Raw genomic sequence first — 25,970 nt, 5'->3', positions numbered from 1 at the left:
GCTAAATCTAGTTGCTTTTGTTAGCTAGATGAAGCTACAACTCATGTTTTTAATATGTTAACTTATACTTTTCTTGTTGGTTATGTCTTGTGTTTGATTGGTATACATAGCATGCGTGATTTGATAATTAGATTGCTTAAATTTCTTATTCTCTGTAGTTAATGACCATTATTCTGCATGAATTGGAACACCTAGTAATTTATTGAACATTGGATTATTAGAGATAAGATCGAACCAATCTTAGTTAAAGAATTGAATTAATAAATTAGGTTGTGCTAGAGAACTCATGTTATGACCATAATTTGTGTTTGTTAACCCAATCCTACATAGCTCCAATATTATTCAACAATTGATTATGTGTTAAATTATGTGCGGCCATACATAAATCTACATGAATTAATTGATATTAGTAAATTTAGAACTGAATTGCTAATAATGTTTTAATTTGTAACCAACAAGAGTAGTCATACTTAACTTATAAACCATTGAGGGAAAGTGGATTCGAACTAACATAAATTTTTTGTTTATTGATTGAATTGTGTTAGGAAATTAAGTTCATCTAAACTTGCAAAATTAGATAAAATCACTACTTTGCGAGGAAATTAGGTTAATTTAATAGTAGGTAATATAATTAGTTAAAACCGTTCCCTATGATCGACACCCGACTTACCCAAACTATTCTATAATTCGACTAGGTACACTACCTAGGTGCATTTTAGTTGGTTAAGTTAGTTTGGTTAATAATTTAAAATTAGTAGGTACTTTTGTGCACATCAAGTTTTTGGCATCGTTGCCGGGGAACGACTTATTTAATTGTTGATTTATTTGTTGTAGGTTAATTGATCCTTTTTATGGAGTAAAACCTGCAAAAAGTTAATTTTTCAGCCAAGATTTTTTGTTTCAGTACTAAAATCACGACGTGAGTTCACTAGTTTTTCGTTTTTCTTTGTTTTTCTATTTTAGTTCAGTTTTACGTTTTTATTTTTGTTTGTTTTGCAGAAGTTCATGACCAGAGGTTCCAACACACCTTTGGTGCCACCACTTGAAGATCCAGAATCGCCCCTTCACAAGAAGACGGATAAGAACGTCGGAGTGAACCAAGCACCGAAGAAATCAACCTTCAAAGATCTCAAATTAGTCTTTGGAAAAAAGTTAGGAAAGAAAGTGGGAGAATCTAGTACATCATCAAAGGTTGAAAGCTTTGATCAAAAATATAACCCACAAGAATCCGAGTACGAATCCAAACTAGAATTCGAACTACATAGAGGTGAACCCGAAGACGAGCCAGAAAACGAGATGGCAAACATTGCGGATATGTCCATCGGAGCTTACAAGAAGCGAATTAGAGATGATGCTGGTCCTGGCATAGTACAACCTGCAATTCCTGCAACAGGCACATTTGAGCTGAAGGGACACATCCTTCCTGCACTTAAGGATGTACCATTTTCTGGAAAGGATCATGAGGATGCTTACAAGCATTTGGATGAAGTTAATGGCATAGCAGACTATTTCAATGTCCCAAATGTTCCTATAGAGACAGTCTTGCTGAGGATGCTACCAATCACTTTTAAAGGAGCTGCAAAAGACTAGCTAAAGGCACTACTACCTGGTGCAATCACTACTTAGGCCGAAATGCGCGGGCAGTTTTTAGAACAATTTTGCCCACCTTCCAAGATAGCTAAACTCAAAAAGGTAATAGTCAATTTTGAGCAAAATCTGGGTGAGTCACTTTATGAGGCATGGGAGCGCTACAAAGGATTATTAAGAAATTGTCCTCAATATGACCTTAACATACAACAAGAGTCTCAATATTTTATGATGGTGTTAATTTCACGACGAGGCAGCTCCTTGATTCTCAAGGACCACTAACTAAGAAAAATCCAGGGGGAGTCAAGGAGTTGGTTGAAGAATTTGCAAAGCATTCTTGTGAGTACCACAATCCAAGGCTGGATGGAGTTAAAAGAAGCGGGGGTGGACAATCTACAGACATGGCTGCTGTACTAGCCATGCTTGATACTATGGATATGAGAATGACAAAGATGGACCAGAAAATACATGCTATTAGAGTTGGGTGTGAAAGGTGTAATGGTCCACACTTGACCAAGGATTTCCACTTGGATGATAATGGGAACAAAGGAGCTCGAGTTTGCTACTCTAGTGGGGATAAATTTGATAAAGACTGGAGAAAACCAAAGAAGGAGTGGCTGCCATATGATGAATACAAGAAGAAAAAGGAAGAAAAATATAGGAAGACAGGCCGAGGTTTCTACCCAAAAGAGCAACGACCAGCAGATAAGAAAGTTGACTTAGAGAACATGCTAGTTCGTTTTATGGAAGCTTCTGAGAAAAGGCATGATGATACTGCTGTAACACTAAAAGATCAAATGAAGATGATGAAAGATCAACAAGCTATGATGATTGACCAGCAAGCCCTATTAAGAAATCATCAAGCATCGATCCACAATCTCGAAGCTCAACTTGGTCAACTAACAACTTTGGTTATGAAAATTTATCTTCAGAATTCCCCGATAAAAAGACTCAATCCCATGTCATGATGATCGAGACTGAATAAGAGGCGATTTTTGAGTTCTTAGAAGCACTCGAAGAGGAATCAAGATCATCCGAACCAAAGCCGAAGAAGACAAAGCTTGAAGACAAAAATATTACTGAACAACTGAGCTCGTGACGTGAGCCTTCTGTGCTCACGATGCGGGCCCAGTCTGAACAAAAACATTCAACAGCTGTTCTGGCTTATCGTCGTCGTTTACCATTTCCGTCCCGAGATAATCTTCAACCACTGGAACGAGAGCATCTGGAGTTTCTAAAGCACGTAAAGGGTATTCCAATAAATACTCCTTTTCTTGAGTCGTTATCTAAAATTCCCGAATATGAAAAGTTCATACAAAACTTAATAGATACTCGTCAACAATTGAAGAAAAATTCCAAGGTGATTCTTAGTGAACAAAGTTCAAGAGTTGTATTGGGAGAATTACCAAAGAAGATGGGAGATCCTAGACGCCTCACTCTTCCGTGTGAATTTGGTAATAATTTGAAGACGTATGATTTAGCCAATTCTGGGGCAAGCATAAATTTGATGCCTTTCTCATTTTATAAGAAGCTCAATATTTCAAAATTGAAGGCTACAAGAATGACCATTCACATGGCCAACCGTTCAGTGACACAACCCAGGGGCATTGTAGAAGACATCTTAGTAAAAATTGGGAAATTCATTTTTTCTGATTGATTTTGTGGTTATGGACATGAAAGAAGATGCCGATGTTCCAATTATTCTTGGTCGCCCTGTGACAACCTGAAATTTCTATCTTGTACAAGAGACCAATTGAATCCAAATTAAACTCGTTTTACTAGCTTTTAACACTTTTTGGGGTCTAATGAAGTGTTCTAAACGTAGTACAATTAAGGTAAGAACCTAGAAATGGGATAACATAATGCATATCAAGCAAAATCGGGCCAAACACTCCAAAGCATGGAGTATGCGGCCACACACTTGAGTGTACAGCCACACACAGGTGTATGCGGCCGCACACCCATCCCAGCCACACTCTCACCTATATATACCACACTTAGTCATTTTGAACACTTTTTCCCACTCTTTCAAAGCTAGAACTCGAAATCCTCTCAAGTATCATCCAACTCTCCACTCCAATCTTCAAACAAGTAAGTGATTCATCCCTTGAGTGACTATTACATGATCATAACTAGTCTTCTTCCCCACTTAGATCCATGAAAACACATTTTTGGTATGAATCTTCAAGAACACCAAGAACACACACTAAGTTTTCGACCCTAATCACCACTTTCAAGCCTCTATAACGTGTATATACTTGTTATACCTAGTTATATGTTAAGAACACTTGATGAAATGCTTGAAAAACTTGAGTTCATCATCTTCATGAAGGGTGTGCGGCCACACACCTTCATCGTGGCCGCACACACCCTTTTTAAGTCCCTAAATGGCAATTAACTGCATATAAGGCTAGAGCATGAAGTAAGAAACCTTCCTAGATGAGTCATAAGTCCTTAAGCTACGTTTTGACACACTTCATAGGGAGTGTGTGGCCGCACACACATCCTGGCCGCACACACACCAACATGGTGTATTTTGACCATACACTCCCTTGTATAGCCATACACCCCTTATACACAATCATACATGATTGTAACACTTCAATATAAGTGTTTACTAGCCCCTAAGGTTGTCCCAATTCAATAATTAGCTGTTACAGACACTAATTGTATACATGCATATGTCATAATATGGTTAATAGGATTCGTTTGTGCTTGAGTCCACAATTGACACTTAACCTCCTAAACCGATCCTACCGTCGCTTCACTCACTAACAGGTGAGTTCATGCCCCCTTAAATTACCTTTTATATAATTTAAATGCTTTTATGGGGGAGAATACAAGTTGACTCATACTAGATATTATATCTAGCACATGTGATTAATGACTAGTACGCCAATGGATTTACTATGCTTTAAACTGTCTTGTCAACAATACTACTTCAAAACGATTTCCAAACACTTTTACATGTTAAACTCTTTATAAAACTTAGTTTCAGTTTCCAATTCATTACTTTCAAAACTTTTTAAACCCATATACTATCAAATCATGTCCAATACATATATGGTTATATAAGTAAGGTTTGAAGGACTTAGGACTGATAATACGCTCTATTTACTGTTCCTTGTTTGGTTGTGGACTTAGAGTCCCCTATTGTTTATTCGAGTGTCGTTTGATCCTTAGTTATATATCATGTGTATACGTATAAACATAAAAGCTTCCTGTCTTATTTCAATACACTCAACTATACAAATGATCTTAATAGTAAACTATAGTAGGTAGAGTTTGGTGATATACTACTTACTACTTCTAGTACAATGTAACGTGCAATGCGCCGGTTCATACATGAGTCAATACATACTGTAAGCAATACACTACACTATACAATTGAAAACACTATAATGAGAGTCAGAGAAAACATACACTTATACATGCTTTTCATTCATACTATATACTGTTGGATAAGGTGTCTAAGTCCATAACTATTTCGGGCTTGTACTTGACCCGACCCGGCATGGTCCATTTGGGTTGCATGGCACCATGCAATTGGTTAGACTAAATGAGAGGAATAACACTTGGAGATTATTAATATATTATAAGTTCTAATATATTAATAATATTATTTGATTAGTTTGATCAAGAATTAATTTGGAATTAATTAAGTGATCAAAGGATAACTAATTAAATATATGGGTTGATTATGTAAATCATCCATATCTTGTATAGTGGGCTAAGAAGCTCCATGGATTATCAAGTTGGGTTCTACCCATAGGATACTCCATGGATGCTCCATGGGAGTTACAAACCCATGGGTCATGGAAATGAAGAGTCATGACATATTAGGGTTTACATGGTGTAACCCTAGATGTGTCAACACTATATAAGAATCATATTCTCCACCAAAATCGGCTACACATAGAGACACTAAGGAAACTAGAGGGCTTGGCCGATTTTGAGAAGTGTGTATTATCTCAAGAGTCTTTCCAAGAGCATTTGGTGTTGTGTGAAGCATTTGAGGCATCACACTTGGGGTGCTAGGCTCACAAGGTTTCAAGGAACACAAGCAACAACAAGGTAAGTTATTCTATCTATTATTCAAGTTAAAATTGTTCCCCATGTATGCTAGATAGGAATATAACCTTGGAATTCAACTTAGCATGATAATTAGACAAACATAGATCCAAGGTTATTAGGGTTGCATGTACACTTAGGAAGTGTTAGAATGCTCAAAACCCATCATATACTACACTACAGAACTCACTATGATGGAGATTAGGAAAGACATATATTACACTATTACATACAATATTTACACACTATGCAATAAATCTGAGGCACTACTTTGGGACACAACATCTCTGTCATGGCTCGTCTTGTACCCAAAATCTCCTGGACGGAGAACGTGAATTTGTGTATGGATCTATACTAGATTGACAATCCTACACCTTACTGCTAGCTACAATGGGATCTGCAGATCTTCGGGTGACAAATGTCATTACTGTTCGACGTATTACAACGTCGTGATTTCCCCTAGTCAATTAGTACAGTTACAACTATATCACATTATACCTTAATTAACAATTGGATTAAGGTAGTTAGTACAATAATAATTATAATATTATTACAATACAATACCTCATTATTTTCCCTTTACATCTACTTTATGATCTCCTCGCATAAAGAGAAATGTAAAAACTATATTTTCTAATAATAGTAACATTTGGGAAAGGTACGCACTCCAACAACGAACAAACATACATTACACTTGATGCCTTGGTAGAAGGCTGCTTTTAATGGAAAACATAGGGTTTCCTAGGAAAGACAAACAAACACTACAAACATTTCATGCACTATTATACTCGAATACTTACAAACATTTTTCATAATAAACATGACACTAAATACTTATGGACTCACCAGCTTTAATGTTGATAAACTCTTTCAATATAACTTGTATTCTCAGGTCATCAGTAGACAGGTACCGATACCAGCTTTTGAGAAGATGGAGCATTTACAAGACTCATCTTTTATTTTGATTCATATTTTTTGGTGTCTATAACTGTACAGAACACACTTATATTAAAATACATTATTAATGCAATGGGTGATGTTGTTTGCATGTTTACAATATTTCTGTGTTGTGATACTGTACATGACGTCCTCCGCCCCAGAACGTTTCCGTCGTTCTTGGTTTTGGGGTGTGACACGCCCTTTACTAAATACTGTTGGTGCATTGGTTTAGAAGATGGGTTCCAAGGGAGTGATGTTCAAGGTGAGGTTTTCAATATTGATGAAGAAGGTGAACTTGGAGAATTAGAAAAGTTAATGGAAGAAGAATTAAAGACAATTCAACAAGTCAAACGCATGAAACGAAGAGCATCCTTTCCATTTTTACTTGAAGTAATTGCCTACACAAATCCAACTTCTTGGGTAAGCAAGGAAAGTGACGAGTTATCAAGTGACGAAGACAAAGACGAAACAGGGCTCACATGATGACTCCATATGTTATCTTTTCGTCCTAAGTAATAACCGTGACTTTGATGTTTCTTTGAATGAGTATCTAACTCTAAGACTTACTGACTGCAGGCGGTGCCCGATTTGGGACCCACTCTCTATCTCATGTTAGACTTCCAATCATGATCTTCATGTCACGATCTCGATCTTTATTGGAGGCTCGTTCTTCTTCTTGACAACCTTAAGATAAGTTATTCGACTTCCACAATAGACCGATGGGTCACGTTCTAACGACTTCTCAACGTATGTTGCAATGCTTAGACTCGGGTCTCTTAGAGTCAAATTCTAGAATGGAATATGTTCTAATGTGATACAATCACATTTCAACATGTAGCATTTCTAGCTATCAACTTCGTTAACTATGAGTGTGATACTGCTTCGATTGTCTCTTTATTCAATCTTCTTGGCTTAAGTCAAATGTTACATTGAACATGGTTCTCTGAACCACGTAACATACTCATCGTAGCCGGACTCAATTTGATATGACCACTAGGGTCGGAATAACAATCATCTTCTTAATCATTACCGAAACAATGGTAACGATATACATGAACAAAACAGAATCAATTACTAGCGTCTTGGTAACCTTGTGACTTTCCATGATCCAAGTGCGAGTCATGTGCTTCCGGTAGTATAGGCCTCTACTACCATTCACACCTACTCATACTTGTCCCAAGTATTATCTCGCAGTTCACCCAAGTCGCCATACAAGAAAATCACATAACAACCTGACACATGGTACTATCTACACGACTACTTCATAACTCGATCTTTGGATGTCAAACCTTCAGTCCTGAATCCTTGCATTGTCATCTGCTTCGTCAAGGATCATTTAAAATGCTCTCGCATGTGGCTTTGGCGGCACATTTGGCTTTGTAGGCCTCTCTCTCTTTAGGCAGTCTTGCTTGAGGTGCCCTTCCTCGTTACATCGGTAACACACCCTTTTGTTGAATGTACACTCGTTAGCATAATGCCCATGCTTCCTAAACTTGAAACAAGTCACCTCCTCACCGCATTTTCCAGTGTGTTTCTTTTTGCACTTTTCGCACCATCTTTCTTCACTTCCTCCTCCTCTAAACTTCCTTGTATTGGAATTTCTCTTCTCGTCGGGCCTCGCCGATCCTTCGAATTTCCTCTTTTCGCCAACCTCAACCTTGCTGGCAGCTCTTCCCTTAATCATATCCTCCACATATTTGGCAGCCCATATAGCTACTTCCAGAGTAGGTTCCTGACGTACTGGCACCGCATATTCCCATGGAAGTCCCTTTGCGTACTTGTCGATTTTCGTCAACTCATCCAGGACAGGACACAAAGCGAACTCCATCTTCTCTGTGAAGTTGTTGGTGTATTCATCAATAGAAATGCTCCCTTTCTTCACAGTTAGGAATTTGTTTTCTAGTTCTAGCAGGTTTTGGGCTGAGCAGTACTTGCATTTGAACTGCACCAAAAACTCTACCCACGTCAGTTGCAGGGGCTCATTGGGGCTTAGAGTCCTCCCCAGAGTGTTCCACTAACGAACCGCTCCCCCTCTGAACTGGTGTATTGCAAATGTGGTCTGTAGTTTTCCTCTACAACCACACATCATGAAAGCTAACTCCATCTTTGAGATCCAATCCATGACTTCGATCAGATCTTTCTTTCTAGTGAAAGTCGATGGTTTGCAAGTCAGAAAATCCTTGTACTTTCATCCATTCCTCTCGACTCCGTCATCCTGGTTGTTTTGTCGAACTATTGGTGGGTTGGCTTGACCAACGGTCCCACCGGAATTCCCTCCTTTTGATTGCCCATCGTTCAATTCGGGCTGTTCAACTGGCATCGTAAGTTCCTCTCGATTTTGTTGAAGCAAACGTCTGGTTTCCTTTATTTGACCATCCAACATCGTCTGGATCATCACTTGCACTCCAGCCATGGTGATTGCCTCTGGAGTGGCTACCATAATGTGTATTTGCTCAATCACTGGAGGTTGATTCCTGTTCCCATTTTCCTTCCCTGCTTCGCTGCGGGTTCTTTCCATTTTGATCTTTACACCGAATAGGGTGAATTTAGCTCTTTACTTAGGATAGACGTTTAAATTATCATTATCCCTCCGAAACATTTACATGTTAGTTCTAATATCGTAGTCGTACGTTTAGAATCCTAGACACATAAGGTTTCCAGATCTAGTCGGCAATAGACCATAGATCCGGACAAATAACAGCATATCAGGCACAAAACATTTAGCACAGAAAAGCATTTTAGGCACAATTCTTAAAATAAGCTAGTGCTCACACCTCACAATCATCGCTTAGCATTATAATTTTAAGTCTAGAAATCTTACAAATTCCTAGTTCGATTAAACTAATGCTCTGATAGCAACTGTGACATCCCCATTTTCACGGCCAAAAAAGACTGATTTTGTTTATGCTTTATAAAAATCAGAGTACCTCTTTTAATAGAAATGTTGCGGAATTTGTTCCCAGTAAAACATGCTAAATACGTTATCAAAGCATTTCCGAAGAAAAGTATTTTTATTCATTTTAAAAAATTGGGGATGTCATCATCAATACAGAAACATAAGCATAAACAGAACTTACATTCATTATCACTAGTGATTTATATCTCCTTAATCCCTCAGTGTAATGTAACTTCATGTAGACACCTGTGATACAAATAAACTGAGTGGATCAGGTTGGGAAACCTGGTGAGTACATAGGGGTTTCAAGCCACAATAATACAATTATTATGTTTTAACATCAAACAATCAACCCAATTACCCATCCCCATTATCTTCTTAAGGATTTACTTTAAGAATCAGCTACTCCTCGTTCTTTCATTCCTAAGGATCATCCTAAGGAAACGGCATGAAATTCATCGTTGCCAGGGTTTACTCAACAGACACTAAGTTGCATAGTCGCTAGGGTTTAGGCACTAAGTCTCATAGTTGCTAGGGTCTTTCAGGGTACATCTGGTGAACACGGAGTTCAAAACATCTGGTGAGCACGTAGTTCAAAACATCTGGTGAGCACGTAGTTCAAAACATCTGGTGGGCACGTAGTTCAAAACATATGGTGAACACTTAGTTCAAAACATATGGTGAACACTTAGTTCAAAAATACCTAGTGAATACGTAGTTCAAAAACACCTACAAGTTATGAGCTTGCTAGTGTTCCACTGGACTGTCTAGAATAGTCTGTGGTCGTCATCTATACTCCGCTAGATGGCTAGATCATCTTAAACATTGAGGCCTCTCATCATTTTATCACACATCAACTATTTCATCTACCTATGTTTTACCCAACATTTTCGTTGATATAAAATACATATAAAATTTAAATCATTTAAAACATGTATAAATCGTTCATCCCTCATAGATATCATGAACACAGATAATATGCACACATAGCATGTAATTTCTATTAAATACTTCATATCTATGTATAAGATGAAAGTATCTATGTACTTACTGTTAAGGTGGTGATTCCGAACTTAGACAGCGCTTCGTAACTCTTGAAACAATTTCCTTCATCAAAATCTAGTATCAATACCACTAGGGTTTAGTCTAACATTAACTGCGACTAATTAATACTCTAACTGTTATTACTATTATGCAAGCGCGGCATACTACTTTTCACCCACTATATACAGACGAGGCCAGACATGGAACACCGGTGGGCAGGATCATTTTGGCATATAAGCACTTCTGAATCCAGCAACCCAAGTGGCCCTCCAAACCGAAACCCCCCTACTGCGATTGGTTAAAAAGATATTATAACGACATTATATAACCCATAATAATAGCCTAATTAAATATTCTAAGGACCTAACAACATTACTATAATTATTTAGAAGCTATATTAAACATTTCATAGGCGTAGCTCACTTACAACGGGTTTTAAAGAAAATCGGGCTTTGCTCGGAGCAGCGTTTCCGAACCGAAAGACCATTTTCCTCGGGACTCCGGGAGCCCCGGGCCTTCCTTCGGGTGCTAGGGGGTTTACCTAGGCTTAGGGGGGGGGTTAGGAGCTAGAAAGAGAGTGTAGAGAGAGAAAGAGTTGAGTGAATTTGTGAAGAGAATAGGCTACCCTCAGCCTCTATTTATAGCCCAGACATCGGACGTACGCTGGGTGTACCGAAGCCTTACGCTGGGCATAAGTTCCGATAAGGTCTACACGTGTCGAGTCTTCGGTGGTGGAGCGTGGCTTGTCTCGGAACCGGATAGGACCGAAGTACGCTGGGTGTACTCAACCTCGGACGTGGGGCATAAATGCGAAGCGACATGTCACATGTCTGAAGCGGGTTCATCGGACGGTTGGGAGTTCGGCTACGTCATCACTCTATGCATCAGCTTCGCAAATTGCACACTTAACTTCTAAAATTTGTATCTTTTGCATCAAAACTCCATTTTCGACGTTCTTTATATCCACGCGTAGGTGGGAACGTACTCTACAACTTTCGTTTAGACTCCGTCGACTAATTTTGATTTATTTTGAAAGTTATATTACTAACAGGCCGGGACAGGATTGGTCCCTTAAAATCATAGAACTTCTACATCCAATGTCTGTTTTCGTCTGTCTTTTTATCGTGACACTACTATTAACGAGATATTTGATTCTCGTTTAGTTTGTGTTGGCTAAAAACCGCTCGATCTAATATTCAAACTTTGGGTTGTACACTGCTAAGCCGAAACTTCGAAAAATCATAATTTCCTCATACGAAGTCAGATTTGGGCGTTCTTTTTATGGACGCTCTCGGTTTAACGTATTCTACAAGTTTTGTTTAGATCGCTAAGGCTAAAAATTGCTCTATCGTAAATTCACTATTTACGCTTCCCGGTATCGCGTCGGTTCCGTCACGAAACTTCGGCGGGTCATAACTTCTTTGTTATAACTCGGATTTCGGCGTTCTTTATATCCCCAGAATCCTTGTTACACATACTATAACTTGGTTAAAGATTAATACTTCTAAATAATCTTCCATCAAAGACTCGTTTTTTATGCTAATTGTATCTAAATTGACTAGCCCGAATCTGCGAGCGTTACATCCTCCATTCTAGATATTGTATGTACATGAGACATGGACTATGATCATTCTCTTTGTCCATGTGTTTTTTCCCGATTTCTGATTTATGACAACTGACTAATTGAACAAATCAAATCAGTCCAGGCTTGGCCAAGCGCTTAGGGTGTCATCACTAAATCATCGAGGGGACCACTGATATCGCTTTTATCCCTATTAGGGTAAAAGGAATGGATAAATTTCAACTCATATTCTTACTCTATTTACTCATCAAATCACACACAATAATGCATTTTATAACACCAAGTTACTGGTGCGTTTACACATCATCAATGTGCGATTGACTAGTAAACTGCAACTATATGTCTCCATTTCAAGAATATAAGATATTATCGTCTCACTAATCACTCATGATAAAATCCATGAAGTGATTTAGATGAGTGTGGGTTTAATCCAATACTCAAATCTTATTACAGGAGTACTTTTGAACACTACAACAAACTTTGCTATGTCTAAACACTTTAGACAATCTACAGACGAATTCATGACAGTCTTACATAATGCAACTTCAATATGCAACTTCCTTGGGAAAATGACACCCAACATTCCCAGCCTATCAATATGCAACTTCATCTCCAAGACGGGAGCACATATAAACTTTCCATCTTCGTATTTGCTTGCCGATAGGGTTTAAGTCACCTTGAACTTTTCATGTCGACGAACATGTGGGCCAGGTGAATTATTGTAGGAGGTGGAGGAAGTGAAGAATGGTTTCCATTTTCATGATCGAAGCATGGAACATCATCTTCATAAGGAAAACTTTTTCCAAACGATTCGGGAAGACCATAGTTGTCAAAACTAGACATCTACAAGGGAGAAGTTGAAATTTAGTTGATTTAAGTCCTTAATATAACACCCAAATGAAATATTAAGGCTAGGACCAGACACAATAATTTACAATTCGGAAGAGGGATGTTGTATTCCAATTCCAAACTATTTATCGGTAGGTAAATGATGATTTATCAATTCCATCATGAAAACGAAATTTTAAACGAATTAAGTTTTGAATGAAATTCCTAGATCTTTTGAGATTCATTGAACTTTTCAATGGCATGTTTAATCTCAATTATTCCTTTCAAGTTTGTGACTGTGATTCCGAGGATCATAGACAAGGTATGAGTAACCATGCAAATTAGCTAGGTACTCTCAAAGTCATTTATCACCTAATCAATGTGTTGGTTAACCAAACACGCACCATTGATTTATGACAAACTACAAGCTACCCATTACCATCCTTTATTAGTCCACATTAGTGTGCCAGTTAACCACACACACTACACTAACTGACTAATAAGGTTCAATGTGCAATTTCATGGATTAACATCAAATTCACATTTTTCCCAAAGTAACTAAGATTGGGAATTTATAAAAGTTTTAGTTACTTTATATTTCATGATACTTTTAATGAGGATTTAAATGTCCTATCAAGTCCGTTCAGCTAATGACCCTCCACTAGTCAAGGGTGCGGAGGGTAAGAATGGATACCCAATGGCGGTGATTTACATGTCGCTTCCTTAAACACCCCTTATAGATCAGCTTCGTGAATGAGGTCTACTAACAGTAAGATTGACTTTTTAACTTATACATATATAATACATTAGCCTTTTAATTTTATATAGTATAAGGGTGTATTTTACACATTTAAAATACTTGGTGGCTTAATTTATTAATAAATTATACTCTTAATTTAATTAAACTTAAACCACATCATTATGGATTTGATAATACTCACTTAGTTAAACATTTGATTAAGTTAATAAAATCCATAAGAGTGTAATTGAACTATTCAAAAAGATCAAGGTTATAAAAATTCAAAATTAAAAACTATTTAATTAATTTTTTATGTTATAAACCCAAAAGTTGCACCTTTTGAAACATTTCAATTACTAGAGTTAATGTTCCATAAAAGAGACTTTATAAGTTCAAAAACTCGGGGGCAAGTTTTGTAACTCTTGAAAAAAATTTGGATTCCAAACTTAAAAAAAAAACTTTTGAGTTCCAAAACTTGATGGCAAGTTTTGTAACCTCTCAATACCATTTAGATCAAGTTTTAACCAATAAAATAATCATACTATCTTTTACCAATTTGACCTAATTACAATTCATGTAGATAAATCAAATAATACAAATAATTAGCTTATCATATAATCTAGTAATTATTTTATAATTTTATAATTTATATTTTAATTGGATGAGGATAATCATTACCTTATAATATAAAACAAATTTTAACAACAAAAACAGTTTGTGATAATGATCCTAATCCAAAAAAAATGGCCAAAAAACTCGAAAATCTGCAAATATAATAGTCACAAATGCATCAATATAACAGAAAACACATATGGCTCTGATACCACTGTTAGATTTTATGTAGTCTAACATCCCTATGGTGCATATACAACCCTAATGCTTTGAATCTAAGTTTTCTTTAGTTATACATGCAATATTATTTTCCAAAGCATGAAGCCTAACTAGCATACAAAATTTGATATTTGAAACATAAAACTTGTTAGATAACTACCTCTTGGTGTAGCTTTTAGAATTTGGCCTTTCAAGAGCTTAGCACCTCAAGTGTGATGCCTCAAACTAGTTAGAGTGATCATAGCGGTATATCGAAAATGTTTTTTTTCTCAATCTTTGTTTCGTTTAATGTATATCGATCAGCTAATGATTTATTAATAATTGAGTCTTTTACATTTTTACAAGGAAAGAGTAGAAAGTGCAGGCTAAAAGTCGTCATATTTGGAGTAAGAGGGGAAAAATCGGCAAAGGTCGGATGCCTAAACCTAGGGTTCTTGCTTTACAGTAGGCTGATTTCAAGAGAATGAGGTACTACCTTTTTTTTTATCAAAATACGTCCAACTTCTTTTCTAATTTTAGTTCTTGAAATCTTATTGAAATTATCAATACTGTTGTGAATATGCCAGGAATGCATGGCATAAATTGGGTGTTATGCCTACAGAAAATCAATACACAAGTATATTGAGACAATTACATAGCTTTATCTTACTTGGAATGATGGTTTCGGTAAAGTAACATCAAATTAACTATCTCTTTTTTTGGTTTTAAGAAAGTTGTTGCATTTCTTGTCCCACCTTCATTTCTTGTTTGTGGTTGGTATATCCACAGAAGAGAATATATGGAGATTCTAATGAACTAGCATCCACTGATAATAGCAGACCAATGGAGTTTCTAAGTTTCTTGACTTTAGTACCCACAAGGTATTTGATAAAATGTCACAACCAACTCTACCTTTTCTTGCTTAGTTTGGTTTCTTAATCCAACTTTTGTGTTTCAATAATATGTGGATCCATGAAAAAGTGATGATGATGGTTGTAATATTGAATATGGTGGTGCTAAAACTTATGATGAGTCTTGGTTGTAACTTTCAAGTGTGGAGCCATAGACATTTGAACAATACCATTGTGAAGCTGTTTTCATCTCTACAGGTTGTCCACATGAAATTAGAAATCGACACGTTAGATTAGATCATGATGAGGTCTTTTTTTGTGACCTAATTTAGAAAGCTATATAGTTATATTATTAGTTTATATATGAATTATGGTATACAGTCATGCATTAGAATGGCTCTTGACTTTGTGTCTCCGGATAATGTTCAAGCGTGCATATGTTTAACAAAATAGTTTTCTTTTATTTGTTGATTTATTTATTGTTTTTATGATCATTAAAAAAATTTTTTGTCCAACATATGTAAAATTATATCTTTGGTCGATTTTTATTCATGGTCTGGTGTAGAATTGGCCAATTTTCAGTTTGATATTACCTAATCAACTATCTTATTAATGGAGTTGAGGATGATAAATCTTGATTTTTTTTCGTGGGCTTATACTTTCATTGCAACATAATGTTTGTTAACAAATTCAGTTAGTGATATGAAGGTAGTCATATTATAATATCCAATTACCATCTTCTTTTTGGCTTCTTAAAATAACCATTCTAATGTTGCAATCTAGGAGAAGTTGTAAACCTCAACAAAAGGATTTGTGAACCACAAACTAAAACTTATCTCATATATGTTAAATTTTAATCTAGTTAACCAACAAAATTTAAACCATGAACTCATTTTGTCCAAATTAAGTCAAAGAAACAGCCACATATAGCTTTCCAAATTAACCTTTCTAAACCCATTAATTTGATGTTTCTTTTTGACTTAGCAAACTTAATATGTAAAATATTTAATCCATATCAAATTTATTTTGAATTAAAGAACTAATGTATATGAGTAATTCTTTTTCACTTAATGTATAAATCATGTCTAGATAGGTTAAGTAAGGGAGAGATCTTTATGACTTCATAAGATAAAATGGTTGTTTACTCGTATCTTGATTTCTTAAAGATTTGCAAAATTAAGTTTATGAGGTTAGTAAGAATAATTGTAGCCTTAAATGAGAAGGATAAACGGTCATTTACTAATATTCAGTCCAAAAAGGTCTTTATTTGTAGGTTTAAGTGTAAAAAGGTGACATAATTCCATTTCTTTGTTAATTATAACATCCTACTCATATTTCTCTTTCTACTACACCATTGTACTTTCAATCTTTTTCTTATTAAGGCATTATAGAAATCTAACCAATTATAGCATTATACTTTTAAATTTAGCTTACTAAGGCATTATACCTTGAGAAATTTATCCAATCATAGCACTAAAAATGTTTCATATTTTGATGTCATTGTTATAATTCAGTAGATTTTTCATATTATAATGTTGTAATGGAAAAGTATGATTCTATATATAATAAAGATAACAAAAAATGAATGTTTAATCTATCATGCCTAGTAATTACCCATAAATAATTTTATCACCTTTTACTTGCAACTTTATATAATAAATTTGCTTGTTCCTCTTTAGGTATCTTCTTCTCTTTGATGAATCCACTTATGCTAATTTCATTTTTGCCCTTCAGATTCAAAATATATTGGGCATGAGAGCTTTACAAACTTAAATCATGGCTTTTGAGGGCTTTACATCTTAGTGTTGGAGGAAGGTGTGTACAATAATATGTATATACTAAATTTGTTACTATTAATTCAAGTTTCTGTTAAAAGATTATAGTGTTTCTTTAATTACAGGTTTTGATGGGGAGGCTTTTGGAAGGTATTTAATGAATATTTTATTTTTGAGTTCAATTGTTTTTATATAGTTTTGAATCTCACGTGATGTGTTCTTGATTTGTTCTTTTTTTGGCCATTTGTAGATTGGCAATGATCTTTCTCAATTTGTTAGACCACTGATTTTGAACCAACTATTATCAGTGAGTTTGCTATTATTTTTTAAATGATTATTCCTTTCTTTTACCATTTAGAGTAATAGATTACTTGTAGTCTATGCAAGAACTTGGTACAACACAAATTGATTACATATATGATTTCACATTTTCATTGGAGTGATACATGTTCTATAACTTTTCCTATATGTTTATTATTCTTCAATAATTCCAAGTTCTTGTTTACTTTTTCTTTTTCCCAATAACTAAGGATAAATTTGTAAAATATCCATTTGATTGACTTAATCTAAATAGAATGAAAAAATAGTATGACTTTATAACATGAATCTACTATGGAATACATAAAAACATACTTTAGTTGATTCGACTTTGGAAAAAGAAGACATTTACTAGTTTTATTACAATTTATTTTATAATTTCTTTCATTTAAGCTTCTTTCAAAATTATTTTCCTAAGTTTATTTGGTTTTTGGGTTTACAGTCGCCATTGGGTGCTAACAGTACTAAACGATGCAAACAACATGTTATTACCTTGATTCTCTAAGGCCCCTTGATGTTGATACATACTTGAAGTGGATGATTAAAGTGTAAGTAATATAAATTATTCAAACATTAAATTATTTTCTTTGATATATTTCATCCAATTTTTTGTAGGGTTTTGTCTTTGCATGCAAGATAAAGTGGATCAATGAAAAAGACAAATGTCTAACATGATAAATTTTATTTTTAGCACAAACTACAACTTTAACTTGAATTAGATTTGGCTAATATATTATTGTTTTATACTGATCAGTTTATTATATTGTTGTACAATATCCATTTCATCCTAGTTACACGAAATGCGGATATTATGTTCCTAAGTTCATAAGTTCATGAAAACGGTTGTTGATGAAGGAATTGAACTGTTGAATAACGAAGTAAGTAAATCTATTTGTTAATTGATGGACTTGAAGTATTTTAGAATATTTACATATATAATTGCTTAACAGTTTATTGCTAATACATTAATTTTTGTCTCAATTTTGAGGGAAGAAATCGAGCTTGATAGGGTGCGTGAAAAATGGGATACTTATGTCATAAACTTTATTTTCAAGTGATATGTATTTGACAATTACTTTTTGATGAATTTGAAATGTATTTTTGAATTTGACACTATAGTTCGTGTAATTTAAACAATAAATTTGTAATTTAGTTTGATTAAGATTTGGTAGAATATATATATATATATATATATATATATATATATATATATATATATATATATATATATATATATATATATATATATAAACGTAAAACCATGACATACAAAGTATGTCGTAAAATTATGTCAAAAATCATGATGCATAGGACATATGTCGTAATTTGAAGTAGTAAATGTATGTCATAATTACAAAAATGCTAAAATGCTACGAATTATAACATTTAAAGTCAATCTTAAATGTATGTCAAAAATAAATGCTATGTATGTATATCATAATTGTTGGTGATAAATGTCTGTCGTAAATTTTATGACAGACTAAATGTCTGTCATTTTCCTTTAGGACAAGACTTTCAATGACAGACATTTGTCTATTATGTACAACCATTTAAGACAGACATTGTCCGTCAAGGAAAACCTTTTTTTTTTTTTTTTGTAGTGAATTAATTGATTAGAATAGTACATTATTTATTCTTAATTAATCATAATAAATACTCAAAATACTAATTTTTGGTCTATACAAAATGCTTACTCCAGTACGTTTTTATGATATTTTATCGATCAACTTGATGTTAAAAAGACAGATTACTTTACCAAAATGTGAAGAATAATATTATTTAGGAAACCTTGAACATAACATACAATCTAGAGACTAAACTTGTACATTTGGAATATTTTAGGGACCATTACTGTAACTGAATCAATCATAAAAGACAAAAGCTGCTTAGACTCCCCCAAAGACAACCATTGTAGAAAGAGAAAGAGAAAGAGAGAAAGAGAGAGATGAAGGGAGAGATGGTGTTCGTAATATTGCAGATAGTAGTATTACTGATCATTGTGAAGGTTTTTTTGGTGATATGGTGGAAACCAAAGAAGATTGAAAAGCATTTTTCTGAACAAGGCATAAAGGGACCTCCATATTGCTTACTTATTGGCAATGCCAAGGAGATGGTGAGTTTTATGGTGAAAGCTTCCTCACAACCTATGCCTTTCTCTCACCATATTCTCCCAAGAGTCCTCTCTTTCTACCATCATTGGAAGAAAATCTATGGTATATTCCATACCCATATGCCCAATTCTCTTCTTTCTATATCATCTTCTAAGTTATCGTCATCTAGCTAAAAGGCGGATCAGATAGCATCACCTTAAAATGCTTGACGACCCTGCAAATATAAGTTGAAGTTTGTATCCTTTGTTGAATCTGAATCATTTTCTTTTTCTTCGTAATTATGTTCATTAAGACCGTGGAATTTGATCTCCGTGATCTAAACATAGGTTCTTGGTGATTACACATGATTTAAGAGTCTTGAAGCATGTTGAGGGTATGTTATGGTCAAAGGATCAATTAATCTGATAGATTTATTTCTGTATTGTTCATCTTTTGATATGGGTTCTTATTATTTTTGGTTATTTTTTATTTATATTGGTTCTTTTGAATTCTATATAGCCATATAGCACATGGGTGTGTATATAATCCCCATGTATGAATGCTAATAGGGTTATTCAAACTATGTGCATTAACGGTTTCTTCATGGATCTTATTATATAAAAAAACTTGTTTCACATTTTGCACTATTCGTTATTAATATCATTATCATCATTAATAATATTATTTACAACGATACAAAAATATTTACTTTTGAATTAATTTAATGTTAGCTATGCTTTGGTCTTACTTCAATTTTGTCATCTCATATGCAATATTTTGTCACATTTTTACGACGACACTTTCAAATAATAGGAGTTTTTAATGGAATTATACAGGTCCCACTTTTCTTATATGGTTTGGACCTATGGTTCGTCTCACTGTCGCTGATCCTGACCTCATTCGAGAAGTCTTTTGTTCGAAATCAGAATTATATGAGAAAAATGAAGCTCATCCTCTTATCAAACAACTAGAAGGAGATGGACTCCTTAGCCTCAAAGGTGAAAAATGGGCTCTTCATAGAAAGATCATCACTCCTACGTTTCACATGGATAATCTCAAAGTACAATTTTCTATATATACTTCCAAGGTTTTCAGTCATTAGTTTAATTAATAATAAATAAAAAGATATTAAATTAATGAAAACTTATTTCTATTATTCTTGTAGTTATTGGTACCCGTAGCAACGTGTAGCGTGGTGAAAATGCTAGATAAATGGTTAGACATGTCGGATTCTGGGGAAGTGGAAATCGAGGTGTCTGAATGCTATCAAAACCTAACGAAGGAGACAATGACTAGGATTGCGTTTGGCAACATTAACTACGAATATGGAAAACATATTTTTCAATTACAAACTCGACAAATGGTCTTAACTTCTGAAGCATTTCAAAAAATTTCCATCCCAGGTTATAGGTATGTGTCAGAAATCCTAATTAATCACTTTTTTCAATGAGAAACATCTATATAATTTAAAAAATTTCAACTAAAAAGACATCACATTTTATTATTTAGGGCATAAAAATTTCAAACCATGCATAGATGTACGAATTTTTATAATGAACTGTAAATCTTAATATACTGTCTATACATCTATAATATATCCTTTTAGCATACTTATAAAAGGACAATGAACCATCATCTGTCTTTTCATAAATTTCGTCGTTATAGTTTAAATGACACATGTATACTAAAATTAACACTATTTAAACAACCATGTGATTATAACTTTCGGGTGTCAAATCAACATTATGAATACTAACTATAAGTGATCAACATGTTATTGCGTTAATCTGTTTTTGTCACTGAAAACTAATAGAACTATTTGTTTTGCGTGCTTAGGTTTTTTCCCACAAAAAGAAATAGAGAATGTTGGAAATTACAGAAGGAAATCAAGAAAAGGTTAATGAGGGTCATTGAGAGGAGGAGAGAAAAGTGGGAGGACGATGAATTGGAAAATGGGCCGAAGGATTTGCTTGGGGTTATGATCGAAGCGAGTAGGAAAGAATCTTTGAATTTCTTGCCGGCGATCACCGCAAGTGACATCGCGGAGGAGTGCAAGAGCTTCTTCTTCGCCGGAGAACAAACCACATCCAACCTGCTGACGTGGACCACCGTATTGCTAGCAATGCACCCACAGTGGCAGGTGATAGCACGTGATGAGGTGTTAAGTGTGTGTGGACCACGTGACATTCCCACTAAAGATTGTGTTTCCAAGTTTAAAATGGTCTCTCTCTCTCTCTCTCTCTCTCTCTCTCTCTCTCTCTCTCTCCTCTCTCTCTCTCTCTCTCTCTCTCTCTCTCTCTCTCTCTCTCTCTCTCTCTCTCTCTCTCTCTCTCTCTCTCTCTCTCTCTCTCTCTCTCTCTCTTGTTTTGTTTTCTAGTTACTTGAAATTACTCTCTGCTCTTACATATTCTAATTCCGTATTTTCTCTCTGTTCATCTTAGTATAAATACAAAGTTTTATCCTTTGATATATAGCTAAATATTACTCAAAAAGAATAAGATAGTTGTTGAGCATATATCATATGGGTGCAGAATATGTGTGAAAAATGATATTGGTTTCTTAAGCTAATAGGAGAAAAATGATATACTTATATAAAATATAGGAAGTTTCCATTAATAGAAAACTATTTTTGAGTGGAATCATATGATCATCTAAATATTATTAATTTAAATCTTCTAAAGTTGCATTAATTGTTTTGAAAATGAAAATCCACATATTGTCATCGTGTTACTAATATTTGTAATGATTAAAACCCAATAAACAAAGTAAAATATTAACCTCCAGGTTGTTTTATGTCCTTTTGAGAATTAAGTTTCAAAAAGGGTGTTTTATGTTCATGAGATTGCTTTCGGCTCCACATAAACAAAATTTATTTTAATATACATTTATTATATATAATGTGAAGTGACATTTATTCTCATGCAGTTGACCATGATACTCAACGAGTCCTTGAGATTATACCCTCCAATAGTGGCATCGATCAGACGAGCAAAAGCTGATGTTGAATTAGGAGGGTACAAGATCCCACGTGGCACTGAACTTCTCATTCCAATCTTGGCAATTCATCATGATCAAACCATATGGGGTGATGATGTTAATGAATTTAATCCAAGTCGATTCTCAGATGGAATAGCTCGAGCAGCTAAACATCCTGTAGCCTTCATTCCTTTCGGTTTAGGAGTTCGCACATGCATTGGACAAAATCTTGCAATTTTACAAGCAAAATTGACTATTTCAATCATATTACAAAGATTCTCTTTCAAGTTGTCTCCAAAGTATCAACATGCACCAACTGTTCTTATGCTACTTCATCCGCAATATGGTGCACCAATTGTCTTCAAACACTTAAGGACAGATCGTAGATCAAAAGGAAATCAAGGGTCATAATTAAATTCCCCTAGGAGTACTACCCTATATGTGCGAATGAACCTAGGCCTCTTATTAGAACACAAAAACCATCACCAAATAGCAAAGGGAAATAACAGGGAAAGACCATATGAGATCATAAATACTTAAAGATTAAGGGAGTAGGTATCATACATATTATGTTAAGTTTCATTTCTACCCCACTAGCTAGTTCATTAAAATGTTTATAATATCCCATCAAGTAAAAATGCCATCTAATTGCCCCATGTTTAGATTTTGGGCATGCAACTAGCTAATTAGAAACCTTTTGCTCTTAAGATATGTATTTGATGTAAATCTTGCTCAAATGGAACACCAATTATGTAAATACAAGGTATAATTTTTTGGTTCCTCTTTTATCGGTTCACCATTTAGTGTTTAAATCAGACACAATCATAAAAAGCTTAATTTGCACAGTGTTTATGTCAAAAATGCATATTGAAGCAGCATTATCTTTTCCTTTTTCACGTATGGAGTTGTAAAAGCTACTTTAAACAAGTAGGTTGATAATATATTCTACAAGAGATATTATAAACTACATATTCATACATGTTATAAATATTTTCTATTTAATTAACGAAAAAAAAAAGATTAATCTAAATAGATTTTTATATATATCTTAATGCAAACGGTACATGAAAACGAAGGTGACACTATTTAATTGAGTTGAGCACCTAAAATTCAGGAAAAAACACTGTTGGATTATAATGTTCGATGGTGGACCATGGTGTCCTCACAATAAGAGTACAAGAGAAAGACAGGATAGGCATGCTTCCAGAAAACTTAAATTTTAAAATAAAAAGAATATAGGTACAATCAATGTAAAAAGAGGGCAAAGAAAACCCATGTTGGAAGTTTAATTAAAATTATGTATTTTTATTAAATTTTAAACACATATAAATATAAATATATATTGTATATATTGTTAACCTTTAATGGGTTATGTTTTTATTCGTGAGAGCTTTCGAAATGATATATGTTGCGTCCAAAACGAAAAATATACGAATAAGACATGGATGCTTAAATATGAGTATTTGAAAATAAAGTTAACAAATAAAGTGGGTGTGGGTTTATAAATATAGTTGTGTAATGTGTTTATATGCTTTTATGCATCATTTTACTCTAACACCTATACACGTGAACATGCAGGACGTGTGAAATATTATTATTTGTTTCTTATATCATTTATATATTGTTAGATATATGATTTCATAATAACAATTAACATTTGGATATTATTTGGTTTGTGATTAAATTACTTGCGTGTGGAATATTATTGTTTGTTTCTTACACCATTTATATATTGTTAGATATAGGATTTCATAATAACAATTAACATTTGGATATTATTTGGATTGTGATTAAATTACTTTCCGAACTCTGTAATGTGTTCCTTATTGTCTGAGATTGCACAAATTCTGACGTGAGATAATACAAGAAATTTGATTTGGATTATATAGGCTTAATCCAAAATCATAAAAAACGAAATACCTTGTGATGATTTGGATTATAGAGATGTTTATGATTAATTTCAAAAACTGAAAAAAAAATCAATACTTTTCTGGAACTTTCACCCTTCTTTTATGCCAAGAAGAAAGTGGTTAATTGGTGGTTATATACCAAAATTGGAGCCAAAAGGTAGTTAAGGGTAGTTATCAAACAAAACACAGCATACATCATCATGATGTCATCAGCATGTTTATGGCGGGAAATACATGTTCGGACCCCGCCAGGGGCGCTTCCCCTTGGAATCCTCTACCAAGGGGCATTATCTCCTAGCCCCCGAGTCCACATTTGATACTACGAGTCCACATTTAACACTCTGATTCTACACCCCGCACCTCTAATCTAACATAAGAAATTAAACTCGGACTTTTGCAGATAGTATATCTATTATATATCATTTTATTCATCTTTTATAGTAGATTTTATTAGTATTGTGTCATATTTTATGCTTTTTAATATGCATTAGTTTAAATAATATTCAGCTAGTGTTCATCACTAGAACTCTCATACTGCTCATGTTGTTATGTCGTTTTCAGATATTTCGAGTGGAGCAGTATTTTGGATGCAGCTTGGAAGCATTTTTGGAGCTTAATAGAGCAACTATACCTGAGGAAGCTGGAACATCGGTTAGATTTGCTGAGACTGAAGAATTCGAGTCCGAAAAACGCATATGATGATTTACACGATCGTGTTTTTCCCTATATGATCGTGTTTTTGATCACGATCCATCTTCGCAACTTTTTTGGGCCAAAACTCGACTTTCAGGATTTCGACGTCTTTACACGATCGTGTTTCTTCATAAATCACGATCGGGTTTTTTCATATACAGGTCCCATATAGTAACATACTTCATTAAACAAGCAATTCGTAGGATTTTCAAAAGGGCATGACACGTTTTGTAATAGACGATGTGCGCCGATTAAAACGTGCGGCGTGCCCATCTCATGTTTATCCAGATTCTGCATTTTTTTTAATGTATTCGTATATATAGTTCTCATTTGTTCTAGTTAGAACCGTAGAAGTTCCCACGCGACCAAAGATGACTTTTAGAGGCGATTTCTACAATTTTCAGCGATTCATGAAGATCCAAAGGCTATGGATCATCTCCTTGAATTAGTTTAGTAAGATTAGTCGTTTAATTTCTCTTTTCATTATTATAGATCATATTTTAGCCATGTTTGGCTAAAACCCTAATTTTAAGTTCTACAAGATTAGTACGTTTTATTTAGTTAATCATTATACTTGGTTTTTTATTTGTCATTCAATCTAGTTGTTTTAGTTTTGCGCTTAATGAATGTTTGATTTTAGTTCTTTTTAGTCTGATGACCTAATTTAGGATTAAATTATTCTAGTTAATCAGTTGTTGAAATCCATAATTGATATGATAAACTGGTAATAAGTAACAAGTAACAGATCGGTTCCGTGTTAAGATTTGACTATGTTGTAAATTACAATTTCATATTGTTTACGTTTCCGAGCTTGTGAGAAGTGTTGGATATTGGTGAGAATTTTAAACATATAGTAATATT

The 25,970-nt window shown here is 34.4% G+C and overlaps 1 protein-coding gene and 1 non-coding gene across 3 annotated transcripts; one reads left to right on the top strand and one right to left on the bottom strand.

Moving 5' to 3' along the window:
* Positions 1 to 1,680: 1,680 nt before the first annotated feature.
* Positions 1,681 to 1,787, bottom strand: LOC111887248 (small nucleolar RNA R71). Its single transcript, XR_002848714.1, has one exon. It is a non-coding gene; the product is annotated as a small nucleolar RNA R71 (small nucleolar RNA).
* A 17,557-nt stretch (positions 1,788 to 19,344) lies between these two features.
* On the top strand, positions 19,345 to 23,292 carry LOC111887245 (cytochrome P450 734A1). Of its 2 annotated transcripts, none has more exons than XM_023883410.3 (5): positions 19,345 to 19,653; positions 20,367 to 20,590; positions 20,696 to 20,940; positions 21,367 to 21,751; positions 22,456 to 23,292. In XM_023883410.3, exons 1-5 carry the CDS (start codon positions 19,386 to 19,388, stop codon positions 22,915 to 22,917), a joined length of 1,584 nt encoding a protein of 527 aa, XP_023739178.1. In that variant the 5' UTR covers positions 19,345 to 19,385; the 3' UTR covers positions 22,918 to 23,292. The 2 variants fall into 2 exon arrangements, with proteins under 2 accessions (XP_023739178.1, XP_042758702.1); XM_042902768.2 differs by having other exon boundaries at positions 19,511 to 19,924.
* The last annotated feature ends 2,678 nt before the right edge of the window (positions 23,293 to 25,970 follow it).

Source organism: Lactuca sativa, chromosome 5 (assembly GCF_002870075.4).
Source record: "Lactuca sativa cultivar Salinas chromosome 5, Lsat_Salinas_v11, whole genome shotgun sequence".
Taxonomy (NCBI): Eukaryota; Viridiplantae; Streptophyta; class Magnoliopsida; order Asterales; family Asteraceae; genus Lactuca; species Lactuca sativa.
Note: the sequence above shows the minus strand (reverse complement) of the source record. Positions and strands in the feature narration are given on the sequence as shown.